The 19181-nt window shown below is 39.7% G+C and overlaps 1 protein-coding gene across 1 annotated transcript; it reads right to left on the reverse strand.

Moving 5' to 3' along the window:
• Positions 1–775: 775 nt before the first annotated feature.
• On the reverse strand, positions 776–18801 carry LOC141652536 (protein SPIRRIG-like). Its single transcript, XM_074460053.1, has 18 exons — positions 18068–18801; positions 16450–16519; positions 16245–16318; positions 15663–15798; positions 15513–15569; positions 14771–14938; positions 14416–14607; positions 14259–14324; positions 13288–13402; positions 11994–13159; positions 10706–11399; positions 10513–10615; positions 7666–10416; positions 4373–7375; positions 3711–4019; positions 3305–3611; positions 3003–3149; positions 776–2376 (listed from the first exon to the last, which is right to left on the reverse strand). Exons 1-18 carry the CDS (start codon positions 18298–18300, stop codon positions 1201–1203), a joined length of 10767 nt encoding a protein of 3588 aa, XP_074316154.1. The 5' UTR covers positions 18301–18801; the 3' UTR covers positions 776–1200.
• Positions 18802–19181: the final 380 nt, after the last annotated feature.

The raw sequence follows: 19181 nt of genomic DNA on the forward strand, positions 1-19181 counted from the left end.
CAGGGGCGAGGCCACGTACGGCTACGGTGTAGCAGCCGCTACAGCAAAAAACAAAAAATTCAGTTAAAATTTCATGAGTTGCTACACCAATATTTACGGCTTTCACACGAATATTTCTCCACGGCTCCACACCTTTGGTATAGTCGAAAATGTGGATTGAGAATAGCTACGATGTTACCAAGAGAAACAATAATTATAATACCTTGGGATCGAGCCAGTAGAAGAATCTAATGCAAAAACTCGGTAAAAATGTACAAAGACAGAAAAAACGAAGAGGAGAAAAAACATGACCGAAAAAAATAATAATAAGGCAGTACAAAGCAATGTTGTTAGGATCGGGATCTTACTTTGGATCGAAAAGGGGTGGTAGGATCGGATCGCAGGATCGAATCGTAGGATCGTAAGATCCTACAAATAGCTTGGATAAACAAGTTTAGGTAAACAATTTGGTATAATTTGTGATGTATAGTGTTAAAAGTTTATATAATGACATGAAAGCCTTAATAATCATATCAATATACATTACATATACCTTTAATTTAGAGTTGTAAGTATAAAAGAACAACCAACTTACAAATTTGTAACACAAATAAGCATTTTACGATCCTGAACGATCCTGACCGATCCTACCACCAAACCGATCCTACGACGATTTGAATTGTTTTCCACTTTTTGGATCGATCCGGATCGCGATTTTAACAACAATGGTACAAAGACAGAAAAAATGAAGAGGAGAAAAAACATGACCGAAAAAAATAATAATAAGGCGCACGAGTACATGCTTCAAGGTCAATAGATTTCATTGTTGAACTTGCCTGTAATCAAACCTCATGAATCAATTCAAAAATGATTCATCTTTTCATCCAAGAACAAAGTTACAACACTATACAATTAAATTACACGCTCTCCTAGTTCGCCTATTTACACCCAACATCACAGTATATAATAGTGTAAGACACGACCCCGACCCATCCACAAACCCGAAAGTCACCCCTTCATAGTGTAACTTAGAACCCGAGCAGCAAGCAGAACCACTTCATGATCCTCAGTCCGGATCCCCCTCTTTCTCCCGACTCACAAACAGTGTGCTTGTTTACAATGTGATTCAGCGAGAGCCCGGTTGTCATGTTAGGCCCCACAAAACCGGGGTCCAACTGTCCAAGTCAGTCAAGTAATTAGATTCCGCAAGCTTGAATTTTATCAACCTTGGCCGGATGAACCGCGCAAGCTCTCCCCCGGTAACGTCCAAGATAGTAAATATCCACCGGAGTCACCACTCAACATTTGTTTTAAATCGGTGGTTAAATGAAGTGCGGTAACTGGATGTTTATGCGATTTGAGTACCTTGTGAAGGAGTAATCTATACTCGGGGCTTTTCTCGCCAATCAACATGCCAGCTGTCGTATTTGGAGTGGGCTTGGTTTGGGCGCTTTCCGGATTAGAACAATGGACCATTTTCCATACCTTAACGGCCCCGCTTTGATGACCTGTCACGTACCAATTAGTGTCCTGCCAGTCCGAGGAAGTGCAGCTGGTCACCGACAATATGGAGTCGGAGGGAAGTTGAGAAGTGTTGACTACCGCAAGGCAGTCGCCATTAATGCTCCATATAGCAAGCAAAACCCCAGCAGCTGTTAAGATCTCGCCGGTCAAGTCGTTGACATAGATGGCCGAGATTGGTGCCGGGAACTCCGGGAGTTGCCTAACGAAAGCCAATGAGCTCAGGTCCCACAGAATCACGGTGCAATCATCGGATCCGGTCACAAACAACATGTACGGCTGGCTTACATAGAGGCATGACACTTTTGATGTGTGAGCACATAGGGCTTTCTCTAACTGTAACCGTCGTATGCTGCGGGGCCCGTCTTTATGAATTCTCCAAACAGACACCAACCCTTCATCACCACCTGTAACCACAATTTGACCATCATGGCTGACACCGACACACTGGATCTGATTTCCTCCATGAAGGTTTTCATGGGTCGTTAAGAGTCTATCTTGATCATAGCTCATAAATCTTAGACTACGGTCTGGGAAGCCCCAAGCTAAGTATTTCGCATACGTTCGGGGTTTAAGCACAGTATTTCCACCAGCTAAGAGAATTTTGTCGTTCACGGTAACAATCTGCGTTATAGAAGATGAGGTCTTCCGTACATCATGAGGGACAAGATTGGTTGAGTATTTAAGAGGGTGAGGTGGCTTTCGGTCGACTTTTCTCTTTACATGAGACTTTTGGAAAAGTTGTTTAGGAGTCTGGCCAAAGTGATTGATTTGAGCTAGAATTGAAGCTTTCATGGCAGGATCAGTAACCGAGTCAATATCCACATTCCCCTCGTATGTGTAATGATAGAACACATTCACAGCATCCTCGGCAGCCTAGCAATGGGGAAAGGAAACATATGATAAGATACCACAGTGCAACTACTAAGAGAAACCAGGCTAACAAATAATCGGGGGAAACAAGTACGAACAGTGCCACTCATGCATGTTTCAAATTAAATAAAAAAGTATACTCCGTAAAATAAGGTATGCCAAGATTAACGTCAGACGCTCCATTGCCATAAATAAAACAGCATCTCCAGAATGTTTGATCATTCATAAAGACTCACAGTGCACATCTTCGATATTGGTCATATTTTAACATCATCATTTACTCTCTTTTTCTAGTGTATCTGAGTGTAAAGAAGTGGCGATAAACTATGGAAAAAGATAGAGGCAAACACAGCATTCGGAATAGAAAAGTAGTAAGGAATTTGTCTCGTGATGTTTTATGTTCTATAAAAAGAAAAGGTGTTTGTTATATTAGGCACCATACCCCAGAATAATGTAAATGTCATTTCAATGGGCGAAAAAACAACATAACGATTCCATATATACAAGGCAATACAAACAAATTGCTGATACTGAATCTAAAATTACGCAGAATACATGAAACCCAAAGTCAATTTAAAGCCCTTAACATATAAGAAAACTTGCATCAATCATCGACTCAAGCTACATACCTTGCCTCTTTGCTTGTACCCAAATATGAGGTCAATCCAGTGATGTAGATTTTCTGAAACATAATCACATTCAAGTGCTTCCCTGTGCTTTCTGATGAACTCCCTTACACTGCCTTTGGCCCAAGGAGGCAGTACAACATTTTCAACCTATTAGATATTCATGAAAAATCACGAGGTTAACATTTATGACGATTCTAAAGGGGACTTCTTTCATAGATTATGAGAAATTGGATAAGAAAATGACAAAATGCACAATTTGTAACTTCCAAAATAATATAAAAGAACGGAGATGAAATGCAAACCTTCTCTCCTGACTGTTTTTCGCCCAAGTCAAGATTGAATCTGTTCTCAAGGAAATCAGGCATGTAAAAAAACTCCGGGATCAACTCTTTTACGTCAGAGGTATTTCCTTTCCCAGCTGCACTAGCCCACGTGTCCCTGATGCTATTGAAAAGACGATCAGCATGATCAAACTGACCACCTTGGAGCTTCTGATTTTCGGTACTAAATGGAGGAAGGCGTAGAAGATAGAAGAGAACAATTCCAGCACTAGAATAATGAGAACCATAATGAAATTTTGGGACCTCCGGATCATCCCAGCTCTCATACCTAGAAGAACAAATTACTTTAGCTAAGGACAAAGAGACACATATATAAATAGAAAAGAATCATTAACGAAAAAGACAATCCTATATGCCAAGGACCAACCTCTTCCTAAATTCCTCTTCACCATCAGGTGTTTGACAGCCCATTGGCTTGTCAAGTTTGCGAAATGAGTTGGGATCATTCAAATCTAGCTCTTCACTTTCATAATCTGCAAGCACCCATGGAAAGACGGGATATTGTGTCAAATCACTGTATCCACGTCCTGCTAAGGTGTTCAGGTGCATGAGATATTGAAAATTGCTAATTTCCCCGTTTTGCCATCTCTTAGAAAATGATTTAGCCATCAACTTGAAGAGCCGGCTACCCTCATTGCTATCTTGTTTGGTTATCCCCGAAATAGTTGTATCCAACCTGTTGCATGGAAAGTTGTTCATGCCTATCAGCATCACGAGACAGGGAAATACTAAACAAGGTGTTTTTTTTTTAAAAAAAAGGGACTGAACTGGCAAGCTCCCGAGTAGGACAACTAGGACATTCTATTCCTCTTCATTCATTTGCATTACATGTTACGTTCTCATTTTAAATAAAAGCGGCAGCAACATAGTAGTCAGTTAGCTAATAGCAAGAATACCAGATGTGACTGAGAAAAGTTTGTCTTTGAGGCCCACGACGACACCTGAACAACCGGCATTTTGAAACTGAAACAGTAGGCATTACAAACCTCCAAAAGGAGGAGGGGAGAAGGGAGGGAGATTAGAACTTACATGCTATTTCTGGGTAGATTCATGGCAACAAGATTTTTGAAGACATCTTCTCTCTCTTTCTTGTGGAAAACCAGGAGATCGTTACACCCATCCATGCTAAATATCTCAATAGCAACTGGGCGTAACTGGTAATCACGCTTCAATATTTCATGAACACTATTTAGTTTCCACATACGCCAGGGATGGGGTAAGGTACCATTAGCACAGGCTTTCTCCTTTCCCCAAGCACCACCATTGTAAGCCCAAGCCCTGCCACCTGTGCATGTTTTGACAGTAGCAGCCCATGATGATGTCGATTTGGACGGGAAGTCTGTAAACATCACATCTTTCTTCACCCCCAACTCCTGATCTATAACTGACAGTTCATCTTCAGATTCTTTCTCGCATATACACCCAGAATTATCAATGTAAAAATTCTCAATTACATACAAGCACAGTTCTCCAATCAAAAAGATACCATCATGTTTGTCGAGTCCAACAACTCGTTCACAATTATACCTGAACCTAATTTTCTCCAGGGGTTCTAGGTAAGGTCTAATCAGATATTCACCATTATCCAGTAGTTCTCTCTCTGATTTATCCTCGCTGACTCTAACATCATCGGTTCTCATAGAAGATGATTGTGCTGGAGATTCCAGTTCAGACCTTTCCGGTATGCTTTCAGATATAGTTGCAGATAAAGCACTAGACCTTCCACCAAACTCAACAGCAGAGTGAAGACTTGCTTCATTCATACTACTGGCGCGATCATCAATCAACGTGTTTCTAGCAGAAGAAGTCTCTCTGACATCGTATAATTCTTTGACGGAGAATTCATCATAAAGTTCACCATCTAAGCTCAGTTGCTGGGGCCCATCAACAAAAAGTTGAGAGAAATAACCTGAACCCGAATCTGACGCATTAAGACCATTCTCATTTTTCTCTTTGGTAAACTCTGTCTGTTCGAAGTCAAACTGCCAATCTAACACATTTTGTATAGAATCAGCTTTTAATTTGCAACGCTGAAGCTTCTTACGCATTCGGTATGGACCTTCAATGGGGCAAAGCTGCCATTCGGGCTCTCCAGTCTCGGGGGTTTTTTGAATGGGAAACAAGGCTCGTTCATGAACTAGTTGCTGGAGATGACATTGCCACTCACTCTCAGCGTGGAGAACCCATCCATATTTATCCTGACGGACAACACGTAATTCAGTCGAAACAGCATCTCGGAGCAAGTCAAGTGCATATCTGCGTTCAGTTATCTGTTCCCTGTGTTTTGCCTCTAATTTAGCCAATTCCTTTGATTTCTTGATCATCTCAGTTCCACGATGATTTTCCATTGATTTTAATCTTATTTCAGGAAACTTGGAAGCAGCCGTAATAGATTGCACCCACATAAGGCCAGCAGTGTTCTCCAAAATTTTATTAACAATCTGCTCAGAATTCTTGAACCACTCCAGAAAACTTGGTAAACTTCCAGTCAAGAGTTTGTCAAAACCACCATGCAAAACATCCATACGATTCGCTTTTGAAACAAGCAGGTCTTCGAATGCAGCCCTCCGATGGACTAATAGATACTTGAGAATATCTATTGCCATATTCCTTGAATTTTGTCTTTCATCACGTAGAAGAGAGATCAGATTAACACAGAGACAAGAATTTAGTTCAGCATCCACATTACTTGGGCATAAGATAAGTCGTATGTGAGCGTCCAAAAGTTGCAACACTGTACAGATATCAATCCCTGTTTCTTCTTGATCAGATATTTGTCCCTTTCTAGTTTTGCTTGTCATTCCTAAAGATGAAAGAAGATCATCCTCCCCAATGGTTTCCAAGAATGATGGCAAGAAACAATATAAGACCATCCTATTTGTGTTCTTAAGGATTGCACCTATGTATGGATCAAGTTGCCGATTTCCTCTCCCGATGGATAACAGACCTTTCAATGCAGGAGACGCATCTTCTATTCGACCATCCTTGTTAGCCAACTGCAGCATTGATAGCAAGAACTCTAAAGTTCTCAAAACACCGCCAGGCCTTGGGAAAGCACCCATGTATACACGATCAACTATCACGCTGCATAATACATCTAGATTTGATGACCATCGATTTTTATCCAGCTTTTTTGCATTCTCCTCGTCATCACGCAGAAGCCTCCTCTCCAAGAAGTTCATAACTCTACTAAAGCAAAGACCCTGGAAAACTAAAGCAGCTTCAGTTTCAACATAGAGTGGGACACTATCCAGAATACGCTCAACCACGGGCACAGCTTTAATCTGCTCCGTCATAACATCAGAAAGAACTTCAGCTAGGAAATCTAGAACAGCAGTAGCACCAGCCGCACATGGTCCTCCCCCATACCCTGAATCATCAATTTCAAGGAGGAGCTTGGAATTTATCACAAGTGTGTTTTCAGCAGATTGTCCTTGATAAGTGAACTTTTTATCAGCAAGGGTATCACTTTCAGTGGTGTTAGAAGATTCCAAGGAAGCAGTCGCTGTTATGTTTAAACCAGAAGTGGGCCCATAAACCGATGAAGTAGAAGCTGCTCCTAACTTAGAGTTAGATCTCTCTGATAATATGGGAGAATTTATTGCAAAAGAAGTGGAACTCCGAGAGTCTGTTGGGATACTCGTCCTAGTTTCACCTCTGACATTTTGCAAGTTGGTATCAATCATGTTGGATGAACTGGTGACAATCTTGTCAAGTGCAACATCCTCCAGGTTCTCAACAGTGGTACGTCCATCTTGTGCCACGATGTTTCCATCTTCTGTCTTGACTGACACACTGATATCCCTTGGGAGAATCGTGTCATTCATGGGCATAGGTACATCTTCAGAGCTGTTGCTAGCCTGTCCTCTAGGGAAGCTACTGGCACTAATGGATGTTTTTCCAGACGGATCCTGGGGCAAACTTGAGAAAGTATTCTGAGAACTATTGGCATCTTCAAAGTCAACGAAGGATTTGTCCTCTGTTTTACTTTTGACAGAAAGTTCTTTCGCCAGCTTCACCGCATAAGAAGCCCTGTCAAATAAAAGTGCTTCAACTTCAGCCTTCAGGCACGTAATGCGTAACAAAAAACCAATTGCCTCCACATTCAGTAAATATAAGAAGATTGTACTCCTTCCATTCACTTAGATTCACTCCAATTGATTTCGTAACAAAATTTTAAGATATGGAACACGTATGAGAAAGTTTTGTGCGTTATTCTTTAACCAAAAGGGCAATGTAGTAAATTGATTTGAAAGTCCCAGAAAAAAGAAAGTAATGAATCCGAATTAATAGATGGAGTAATAAAAACAGGTGAAGCATACCTCACGCATGAAAAATAAAGGTCAACACAGCTTTCAAGAATTTCAGATCGTCTGCAAACACTTGAGAAAGGGGGACACATTTTTGCTAAATCAACCATGAACCTCAAGACTGAAGTTGCAGCAGCAGGGGCTGAGGCCTCCCCACCCATTAAGCGAGCAGCATAAGTTTTGTGCATTAAAGCTTCACCCTGAAGTTCCCCAATCATATCAGTATTTTCCTCGACAAACTCTGCAACAAGGCCAGCACCAACCTGTGAAAGATTACCGGTCTGATGGGCAAGCATACACTGCATGCTAAGTCGATCAAATGTAGATTTTGCCATAGCAATAATAGACTCCAAAAGTTCGACGAATTTTAACTCATTGTAATCCCCGTCACTGGGCACCAGCGCATGAAAATCTAACAGACGGACTTCTGGCAATCTTGGATAAACAGGTTTACCAAACATCAGGCAGAAGAGAATGTAATATATATCTGGGGAGTCATAGAAACTTGGAAGTACCCGCATCAATCCTTGGAATCCCCTGATCCGGAACTTGAGAGCAAAAGTAGGAGAAGATGTAAGACACACGCCAAGAAGTGTCATAATCCATCGCATGCTTGAAGGGTGAACAGCCTCATCAAGGAGATATGTAACTATCCTTGAAGACACTATTCTATGCCATTGCTCAAGCAACTCTTCGGAACTTATTGTCACTTGTAGATCTATAAGCATCTCCAGTAGCATATTCCGAACAATAACATGCTTACCCATAGACTCTCGTGCAACCAGTTGACGTTTTGTCAGTTCAGGTGGATCAAAAGTCATAATCACAAACTTTACAACACTTTCTAGCTCAGAAGTAAGAAAACCATCTTCTAGTATAACTCCAAGTAAAACAACTAATTTCTCTAGAACAGGTACTTCAACATCACCTCTCTGTAAAGTTACCAAAAGATGCTGGACAAGATTGATACGGCGGAGAACAGTAAGATTATGGTATCTGTACCAATGAATGGACACCAAGTGCTCTAGAAAGTTCAATAATGCTATCTGAATGGGAACTTGTGCAGTCACCCAAAGAGTCCAGTCCAATAACACGTGTTCAACCATATCAGCATTAGAGAGGACAATGCAATTTGTATTCTCAGAAGGCAAGTCACCTGCCTCAAGCTCTGAAATGTGGCTGAATGCATCTTTTTGTGCAGAGAAATCATCCATATCTCCTTGAGAGCCTACTGATGAAAACTCCTCACGGAATTTGGACAGATTAAGTTCCTCAAAAGTGGCCTCAGGAACACTATTTAAGGGAGACAAGCTAACATGACTGCTCTCCAACTTCTTTGGTTCAGAAAATGAAGCCTCGCAAGCAGCAATCTTGAAAAAAATCTCAAGACAGTGCATGTCAAACAGTGACATTCTACGATAGAGGAACAGGGAAAGCAAGTGATACCCTCTGCAAGACTGCATCTCTCTTATATTTTGGGGATTCTGATGCAATGAACAAGCAAGTAACGTCAAAGCCATGTGTAGCATATCCCTAGTTTCAGCAGCCTCAACAAGAGAAAGCACCGAAATCATACCGCCAAGTGGGTGGATGATATCACCAATTACACAAGGCTTACAGACATAAACATCACCATGAAGACGTCCAAAACGTGGAATACCCCCAATTGGAGAGGCAGCAGCCGACGTAGGATCAACCAGATTGAGCAGTGACAGGGATCCAGAAGCTCTAAGAGATTCAGTAGATGTCCCATCGAATGCAAAAATTAATTTTTTCCCAGAAAGCTGCAGCGAAAGATTACCAAGCCGCTCCAGATCCCACACAATCCCACTTCCATCTGCCCTAGAGATCCCCAGTTTGCCAGAACTGTCTGGCTTTTGGGTTCCAGCAACTGTACTCTGATCAGTCTCCAATGAGTCTAGTATAGCCATACAATCCCCGCCACAAGCTTGATTGGGAACAAATCGTAAAAGATCTGTATCTTGATAAAGACCTCTATATCCTCGACCAAGAATGTACATGAAACAGATACTTCCAGAAGAAAGCACTTCTTCAAAAAGATAGCAGCTGCGTAGCTTCCATTGAAGATCACCAACTCTCGCGTGAGTGGCTGGTGTGCCAATAGTTATCTGTAAACGTTTGCCAATAGGGGATGGTGAATATCCAAGTTTACCCGTGTGCCTAAGTTTACCATTCACATATACATAGGCAATGCTAGCTTGAAACAAACCAGCCAAAGCATTGGGCTTGCTATGGACAACTGCAAGATGATGCCATCGACCTTCCTCAAGGTCCAAGCCTGAAAATGACAATGAAGCAGAATTGCTGGTAGCAAGTGTTAGAAGTCCATCTTCTTGAAGATAAAGCTCTGCATAGAATGTGTTCCCACTGTCCACAGAACCAACTGAAAACAACCTTAAAATCTGTTTCTGCTGCCCAATAGAGCTAGGTTTCCTTGACCCCAACTTCAATTGATCACTGTCTTTGACATGTGTTTTTAAGAAATTCCTGTACTGAAACCAGCAAACAAAAGAATATCCAGCCACTGGAGGCCAGGATCTTTCCCCGAGGGATACCTGGATACATGCATGTCCCACTTTGCTCATATCCATCTCAACAAATGGTGCCAATGAGACACTCTGTAAGGCCATGTCCTCCATCTGTATTAACCTTTCCATCATGCAGATAAGACTGTCGCCTGAAGTCTTCTTTCTCAATTGAACAACATATCTAACAAGCAACCGAAGTTCTAATGTTGACAACCTAATAGATAGAAGGAAACATCAGTGATCAATTGATATAACAAACAACTGATACGAGATTGAACATGACAAGATAAAAATTTGAGAATCTGCCCACCTATATGCACCCAGAACTTCAACAATCTTTAAAGCATGTAGCAGCAAGGGAGATGAGCCTTGGAGGAAAGGCTGAATCATCTCCAGCAGAAGCTCCACACAACCTAACAGCTCGCAAAAAAATAAATCACAATTTAGAAAACTGTAAATTAATTATGAACTAACAAAATCCAAGAGCTAAGCATAGTTCCTACCAACTGATGTAAGGTTTTCCTGATTGAAAGATCCGGCACGAGCTAGCTTTTCAATAAGCTGCAGAACCTCCAATTGAACCTTTGGGGTAAAGAGCAACAAGGAACGTATTATCACTCTGACAGCACCGGCATTGTACACCCTTTCTGTTTCAGGATTGACAACACCAGAGGGCGTAGAAAGAAGGAAACAGGGAGATTCAGTCTTATCACACTGAATGGCACTTTCCGAAGCCAGGAAAGGTGGAATCACCATTTCAAGAGCAAGTTCCAGTAACAAATGTACAACTTGCCTCTCAAAATCCACACACAGTAATCCTGACTCGCATAAGAGATCATAAAATGTATGTGAGGTTATAATGGTGTGCAATTTAGCTCTATTTATGGGATTCTCACAAACTGCAACCGTCACAACACGCAACAAATACGTAAGAACCTTAACATAAACAACTAACTGGGACTGATCTCTTTGCTCTCCTTCACTCTGGAAATCATGTAACGCTGTCAGTAGAAGAGAGAACCCAGTTGCTTCGCCAAACACTTTCTGAGCAGAATTATTTACCCCTAAGATGCGCCACAAGGCTCCAAACATGTCACATTTGGCATCATCACGTAGCTTGTATTGAGATCCTGAAACACTAGTAATCATGCCACTTTTCATAATCTCAAGTAGCCCCCCCATTTCTTCAGCATGTACCTGAATGTTACAAAGAGGTCAAACAAGTTAAAATTAGGGCTTAGGCCACTTCCTTCTGATACAAAAAATCTGAAAGAAAGAACACCCTTAAAAAGTAATCATCAGCATATACCAACAACAACGTCATCCTAATGCGTCAAAGGCTCCCACCAATGGTCGGATAAGGGTGTCATATATATGTTGCCTAACCACTGTCAACAACACAAAGAGGTTCTTTGCGAATGACCTATAACTAGAATTGTGTTGGAAACCCATAGTTACCGGATTCTCTATGAACACGCCCTTACCGATTCGCGAGTCGTTCTTAATTTCTTATAGAATGTGTGTTATAGGTATAATCAGTAAGCGACATAAAAGAATTTACTCTTAACAATTCGCGATTCTTAGGGTACCAGACTAACCAGAGCGAATCTGGTAACCCTGGTTGGAATTTCACCAAATGACTGTTGCTTCACAATAGAAAGAAGCCACACCAGTTTACTGAATCATTTTGGTTCAGTCATCATGATCCACAACCGAAGAATAGTGAGTATTTGCCTCTACTGGCATCAGACACATCATTCAACAAATGTCCTGAAACAAATTTTGACATACCTGATTTACATCCTCAATAATTAAGCATGACAATGTACGCAGCACGCCAGCACGATGAACATCAGAAACCAAAAGGGGGAGGACAACAGCCACACCATTAACTGATCGAAAAGATGATTGATTGGCCTCTGCTTTCTTTAACAATGAAACCATACAGTCCCATGCAATGGAGATAGTACCCTCAGCTTCAAAAAGAGGGAACCTCCCTGAACCGGAATCCATGAGTTTAGGTGAAGTGATGATAGCATCCTTGTTGTCCAAATGTTTCTGGAAGCCACTTGGAGATGATTTCTGCTCCGCATGGTTTGATTCACCATTTAGTTGCTGAGGCCCAGACTGAACAGTGTGGTGCTTCAGATCATCTAACAAAACTGCAAGCACACCAACTTCTCGCAGCACCTTCTTGTACTGCTGATCAAAAGACAGAAGCTTTACAAAGAAAGAAAGAATTGTATGTTTTAGATCAGATGTGATTGGTTGCTGCAGTAGACAACAAAGTGAAAGCAACTCCTGCTCGGGAATACAGTTCACAACAGTAACAGCATACTCGAGAATCTTCAGAATTATTTCTTGCAATGTCGGGGGAAAGCCAGCCATATTCAGGATGAACAGTGGCACAGTACGCAACTGCTGACACAATTGATAGTTCTCGATATGACTGGAGAATATCTTAAACATGCGATTCAAGACTTCTGCTTGCAATGCTGTACTGTCTGCTTTTAGAAAGATGTCCTGTAACATCTGCACTGCTTCAAGGTCTTTTACTTTAGCATTTCCCGTCTCCCATATATCAGTGAGTGTGTCAGATGAAGCCGTCCGACTTCTTCCATGATCACCACTTTTGGCATGTGACGTCCTAGAACTTCTGGACGGAGGTGGTTCCATTGGACCAGTCTGAGCTAAAGCCACAAGGACGTCAAGCAATCTAGATAACGCAGGTGGAAGATTTGTTATTCTTCCATTTCCACTGTCAGTGACTTCCTGTTTTCCCAACTTGACAGGTTCAAGAGAGCCTACTCCAGCTGAATCTCTCTGAGAAGAACTCGAACGTCGAAGATGTTCACTCTGATTCTGGGGCATGGATGCCAGCGTTAAAGCAAACTGAACGAGAAAATGATACCCGTGCGCATTATGAATGTCCTCCCGGAGCTTTACACCTCCAGCCTCTAAAATCCAAAAATTGTATGGTTTAAAATTTTCATTACAATGATATGAAGTATGTATAGAGCTCCAAATAGCACTCCGCCAGAATTTTGAAGAGTGAGTACAAAGTGAAAGAGTAGAAGGCATTTACCAGGCCTGTGTGAAAGCTCAATACACTCCAGCAACAAGTCAACAACTCCTATCGTGTAAGCGGGATCACCGCAATCAGGATTAAAATCCTTCACCGTCATCAGAAGAGATTTTATCTGCATTACAAGTCACGACAGCACGAACAAAAGTCTGTCAGAAAGATGTGGGTTTAGATAATGGAGAGTGGAGAGAGGGGAGAGAGATTGTTGTGCTTTCAAATTTTGACGGGGGGAAGAAACATAGAAAAGCCAGCATCAAACAAAAAATTCCACAGAACAGGCTGACAAAGGATCAAAATAATCTCAATGTATAATTCTTCTTGACAGAGTTGACTGTTAGCGTTTGATATGGTAAAATGACAGATTCAGGGGTCAAAAAGGGTGAACTGGAAGTCTGGAACTACGAGCTGCTCTTGCGGCTGGTAGCCTAGGACTACACCCTCCAACTCAATTCCATATGTCCCCAAATGAAGTTAGTGGTCAAACAATGTCTACTTGACTGATATTTTATATTACCTTTTTTATCTTAAAAGCAATATTATGAAAATGAAGTAGTTGTTGTGTTAAATGAAAAATTCTACATTGTATTTCTACATATATATTGAGAAACTAACAGTCAATGTTGATGTCGGTTGACCATAAAAGTCAAATGGGAACAATAAATTTGAGGTTGTATCATTTAGCCATTGCACAAAACCAACGAGACTCCAAAGCATTTTGAATGCAGTTCTTGTTTTATATGAACTTGAAGCATTCCGTACAAAAGATATACCACAAGAGGATACTACTCTTAAAAAGTATCGTATCAATTTATCTATCGACTATATAAACAGAAAGACGACCAAACTATTCATAAATCGTATCCAATGAATCATTAAGCTATCATTTCCAAAAATACATCAAACACAAACAATAAAATCATTAACTGCATGCCAATTAGGAATATTAACATAATATAATTAATACAGCATACCAAGTGATGTTTCCGGATATACTTTGCTGTGCTACCGTTGTCATTTACCAAAAGAAGACCAAGAACCTGTAGGAGTTAAACTAAACCTTCAGAAACAGTTACTCCAATAAAGTCTAGTACTAAATTAATTATCAGAAAAAGGGAAAAAAATACTCACCTGCATTGCATGTCTGTGAAGCTGGATGGAATGCAAGGGAACAAGGCCAGCTCTATATTGCAAAAAAACAGTCAATGAGCCATTGACAACCATTTGAAAAAGAAGTTGCAATGAATCATCTTCAATCAAACTTTGAGCTGCACAAGAGTGACTAGCCAATGCCTTCATGATATGTACAACACTGCCTTCAACCTGTACCATATTGCTTTTTCTGTTAAACGAAATCATATAGTTTGATGCACCTTTTCCGGAAACAGCGAATTATTTTAATACCCTTCAACAATGAAGGCTTCTCAATTGACAGTGTCAAACAGCCTAGTACAATAACAAGAGGACAAAAATATTAGTCACTCACCTCCAGCTGGCGTGCACGACTACCACTAGCATCAGCTTCATGCTTATTTGCTGGTGTTTTATCATTCTTGTTATCAAGAGTTCCCCCAGTGGAACCCAAAAGAGCATTCAAAATATAGATAAGACAGCAGAGGATTCCAGAATCAAGAAGAGACTGTTTATCAATTGGCTGCAATTTTAGAAAAATACAGGACCCGGATTAAAACAATAACACTTTTACTTGGTTATGATACACAAGAACTGTCACTTAATGTAAGCAGACATCATTTTAGGCTCTTAGCCCTTTACTTCTTCCATTCATATATGGTGAAACAGCCGCTACTAACCAGAGTAGTGGTGTGTAGTAGAATATAGAGATACACATTAAAAATGCAGCTAACAAGGAACGGCAGCTAAAATTAATTTAGGGCCAAACAGTCCACAGGATATTGATTCAAGTCAGCACTACAGTAGACTAGTTTGTCGTGTAGTTGCAGATACGTAAAATTGTAAACACCATTGCTCTAAAACCCACTACATAACCTGTTTTCATGCAGTGGACTACAGAGTATCAGATAGTGGACTCTAACATTATGACAAGCATCGTCGTTAAGTTTATTAATCTGGCATTACCTATCCATAATAGCTGCTCTAGTTATGACTCCTTGTGCTTGAAAATGAAGAATGTGAGAGAAACTAACCTTTATCTATATAAAGTTACACTTATTAGCTAAGACATTACTCTAAGATCATCGAGCACTTACCCCAGATACAAGAACTTCAATCGCACTGAGTAGATTTGCACCAGGGCAAATTCCATCCTGGAAAAAGGCGGGCAGACAAAACGATCATTCCCAGAATTGAAAGACAGTGAAGATGGGAATTTATTTTTACACAGCAGAAGAATGACAAACCTTTGAGGCCTCTGAGAAAAAACGCAAAACCCCTTCTACATCCAATCTTCTTGTCTTGTTACTAATTTTTAATTTCTCAATATCTGTGACAAAAGCTCTCCCTACAACGAACGAGAAAATATGTGTTTCAACTAACCTGTACATCAAAGGGTCCAGAACTAGATTTTAGTATACCGCAATAAAATTGTAGCAGAAAATAAATAATATAAAGCACCGTTTCTAATTACAGACTAACATGTGGGAAAATTTAACACTTTTTTTTTAATGAAAAACCAGAGAAGGTTCTCGAAAAAGGTTTACAATTTCAGCTTATTTTCACAAACTTAAACATTTATTAGTCATGAAAAGGAGCCCACTTGTTGTTGCTCAAGCATAATAGTACATCCGATTTTAAGAAGCTGGGAGCGCCAAGTTTTTCTACATTTTCATGCTAAGAAGTGTGCATCATGGAAATTATAAAGAATATCAATGTAACACAAGTATGCAAAAGCAAATAGTGTAATAGCAAAATATGTGAATGTGATTACAATAAGTAATATTATTTGTACATGCCGCCAATAGAAGATAGATACAGTGACTTACTGTGCTACATCTGCATGATGCTTGGCTAATTTACAAAATGCATCAACAGCCATATTTAAGGCCATTTCCTTTTCCTGCAAAGAAAACAGCATCAATCAGCATACATACCACATGACATCATTATAATTTACATACCATAGACAAGCAAGTAAAATAACACTAAGCACAGATTCGGCATAAATGCCATTTGCAAACATGTGAATACCTTCTCCGAACTAGACGAGCGAAACTCTTCCCAGAACCTCCTGAAGTCCAGTTCCAGCTCATGTTTGTCCCTGCAAATGACGAAATTCAAACATGAGTTTACAAATAGACAGCACAAATAAACACACTATCAATTCCCGAATTATGAACAAAACGCTCTCATAAACGTTGATTCTTTCAACTAATTCTACAAGAATCCCCATCCAATTTCAACACCAGATCTATCCTCTGTAACAAGTGCACCCGCCTTACATGTCAGCACACTACTACATCTAATCGGATGAGTATGTATGCAGATTTCCCCTAAGAACTTGTTGAATACCATATTATAGTGAAGGCCTGAAGGGTCAATTCCACAACACCTGATATTATCCAAATGCCTCAATGGCTCCACAAACTGCGGAGTAAGGGTAGGTCGGATGTATGGAGCCTTACTCCTGTGCTTCCACCCTCAAATTCCACACCAGATAAAAACTGAAGAATTGCACTCTTAAAAGTCATCGACTTTACTATTCATTCAAATAATAAGCACTATTACATTTCATAATCGCGCAACAAGGAGAGGTGAATCTTAATACACCTAATGCATCCACTATACTACAAAAAACGAGGTTATAAGAAATACACCTATACTACAGCTCAAAAATCGCCCTCAAAATATGAAATGGGCAGCCTATGTATCATCTTCAAACCTCCAAAAGCGCACGTAATACACATTATGCTTATAAACCTACTATATCAACTTATTCAACATAAGTAAAATACTAAATTCAAATTAGCAGATTCAATTCAGAGCTCACAACCGAAGTTGAAACACGAAATTTTCAACCTATATATCACCTTCATTCTAGAGTCAACAATCAGCGCATATCCTCATATACACTAACCATTTATTTATCAAGCAATGCAGTTACTACACCGACTACATCAACTTCTACAACTAAAATCCTAGATTCAAATTAGCAGATTTGATTCACAGCTCAAAACCCGAAGTCCAAACACGAAATCTTCAACATATATATCGCCTTCCTTCTAGAGTCAACATCAGCTCATATCCTCATATCCACTAGCCATCTTTTTATCAAGCAATGCACCTGCTACTACACCGACTACATCAACTTCTTCAACATTAAAATCCTAGATTCAACAGCTCAAAAACTAAAGTCCAAATACGATATTTTCAAGATATATATCATCTTCAAGCTCAGGTCAATAGTCAGCTAATATCCTTATATACACTAGTCATCTATTTATCAAGCAATGCACCTAATACACCGACTACATCAACTTCTTCAACATTAAAATCATTCAAATTAGCATATAGCTCAAAAACCGAAGTCCAAACACAAAATTTTCAACCTATATATCGCCTTCAAGCTAGAGTCAACAGTCAGCTCATATCCTCATACACACAAAGCAACTATTCCTCAAGCAATGCACCTAATACATCAACTTCTACAGCACAAAAAATCGGTTAAAACCAGTAAAAATTCAATCACAAAGCTCAAATTCAAAACGCCAAACTTTCAACCTAGCATCAACAATCAAACACAATACACATACATCAACAATAAGCAAAATAACAAAATAATAATAATAATCTGAAGAAAATCATATACCTAGCAGTGGTGTAATGTAAGGGAGAATGAGGAGCAGCATTGTGATTATTTCTCAACTCCGAAGCCGAACTCAAGTCCGAAAGCGATTCTAACGAATTCGACGACGAAACCGAAGGAAAATTCTGCTGATTCTGCTGCTGCTGCTGTTGATTTAATCCGACTTTCTCTCTCAAATCCTTAAGCAATGATGTCCATTTCATCGTCGTTCCACTTTTATTTTTTCCGCCAAACATTCGACGACGCCGTTTCTCATCCGCCGTCGCCGACGCCGCCGATTTTCCGGTGACCTAAGATCCGATTTTTCGATCAATAATAGATCGATCTTCTCCAGCTCAAATTCCTTCGTAATTAACTCCTAATTATCATTAACAATACTAATTACAATAATGCAGATCGAATTAATTTCAATATCTAGGGCTTCGTAATTCAAATTTTCGCACTAATCATTCAAATTAACAGCAATAATAATAATCCTCTTTTTTTGATGATTTTTTTCGCCGTAAATGTAGTGTAATATTCAAGGAAAACGCGTATGTTTGTTTGTTGTTTGAAATTTGAAGAAGATTTTTTCCTTTTTTGATGATGATTTTTTATTTGAAGATTATTTTTATTCTAAAAAATAAAATAAAATTGATATTGAGATTTTCTCTCTCTAGAAAATGTCGTCCTGATTTCTGGAGTTTTCTCTCTCTAGTTTTTTTAATTTTTTGTCTTTATTTTTGGGTTTAGCTAGTTTATCTCCTTGTTTCGCGCTCTTACCACGTCAGAGGTTGGGGTCCACCGTAGATCGACGGCTTAGACGTGGTTCCTTCTCACTGTACACTCTCTCAATATCCCAGGTTCGTTCGGTCCGAATTCTCTCCATTACTTGAAAGAAATGGATTTTTATTACTTTTAAATGGTCCCGATTAAATCTTGTGACGGTCTAATGGTTGTAATTATTTCATAAAAGTAATGTTTTAATGAATAGAAAGAAAAAATATACTGTATTAAAATAAGAGTTATTAAAGAGAAATGGAGAGAAAGTAATGGAGATGATCCAAATTGAAATTTGATAATGTATAATTATGACGAAGGTTTTATATGAATCTTTAAAATATTCTCTTCGTCTTTG

The sequence above is a fragment of the Silene latifolia genome, chromosome 4 (genome assembly GCF_048544455.1).
Source record: "Silene latifolia isolate original U9 population chromosome 4, ASM4854445v1, whole genome shotgun sequence".
In the NCBI taxonomy this organism is placed as follows: domain Eukaryota; kingdom Viridiplantae; phylum Streptophyta; class Magnoliopsida; order Caryophyllales; family Caryophyllaceae; genus Silene; species Silene latifolia.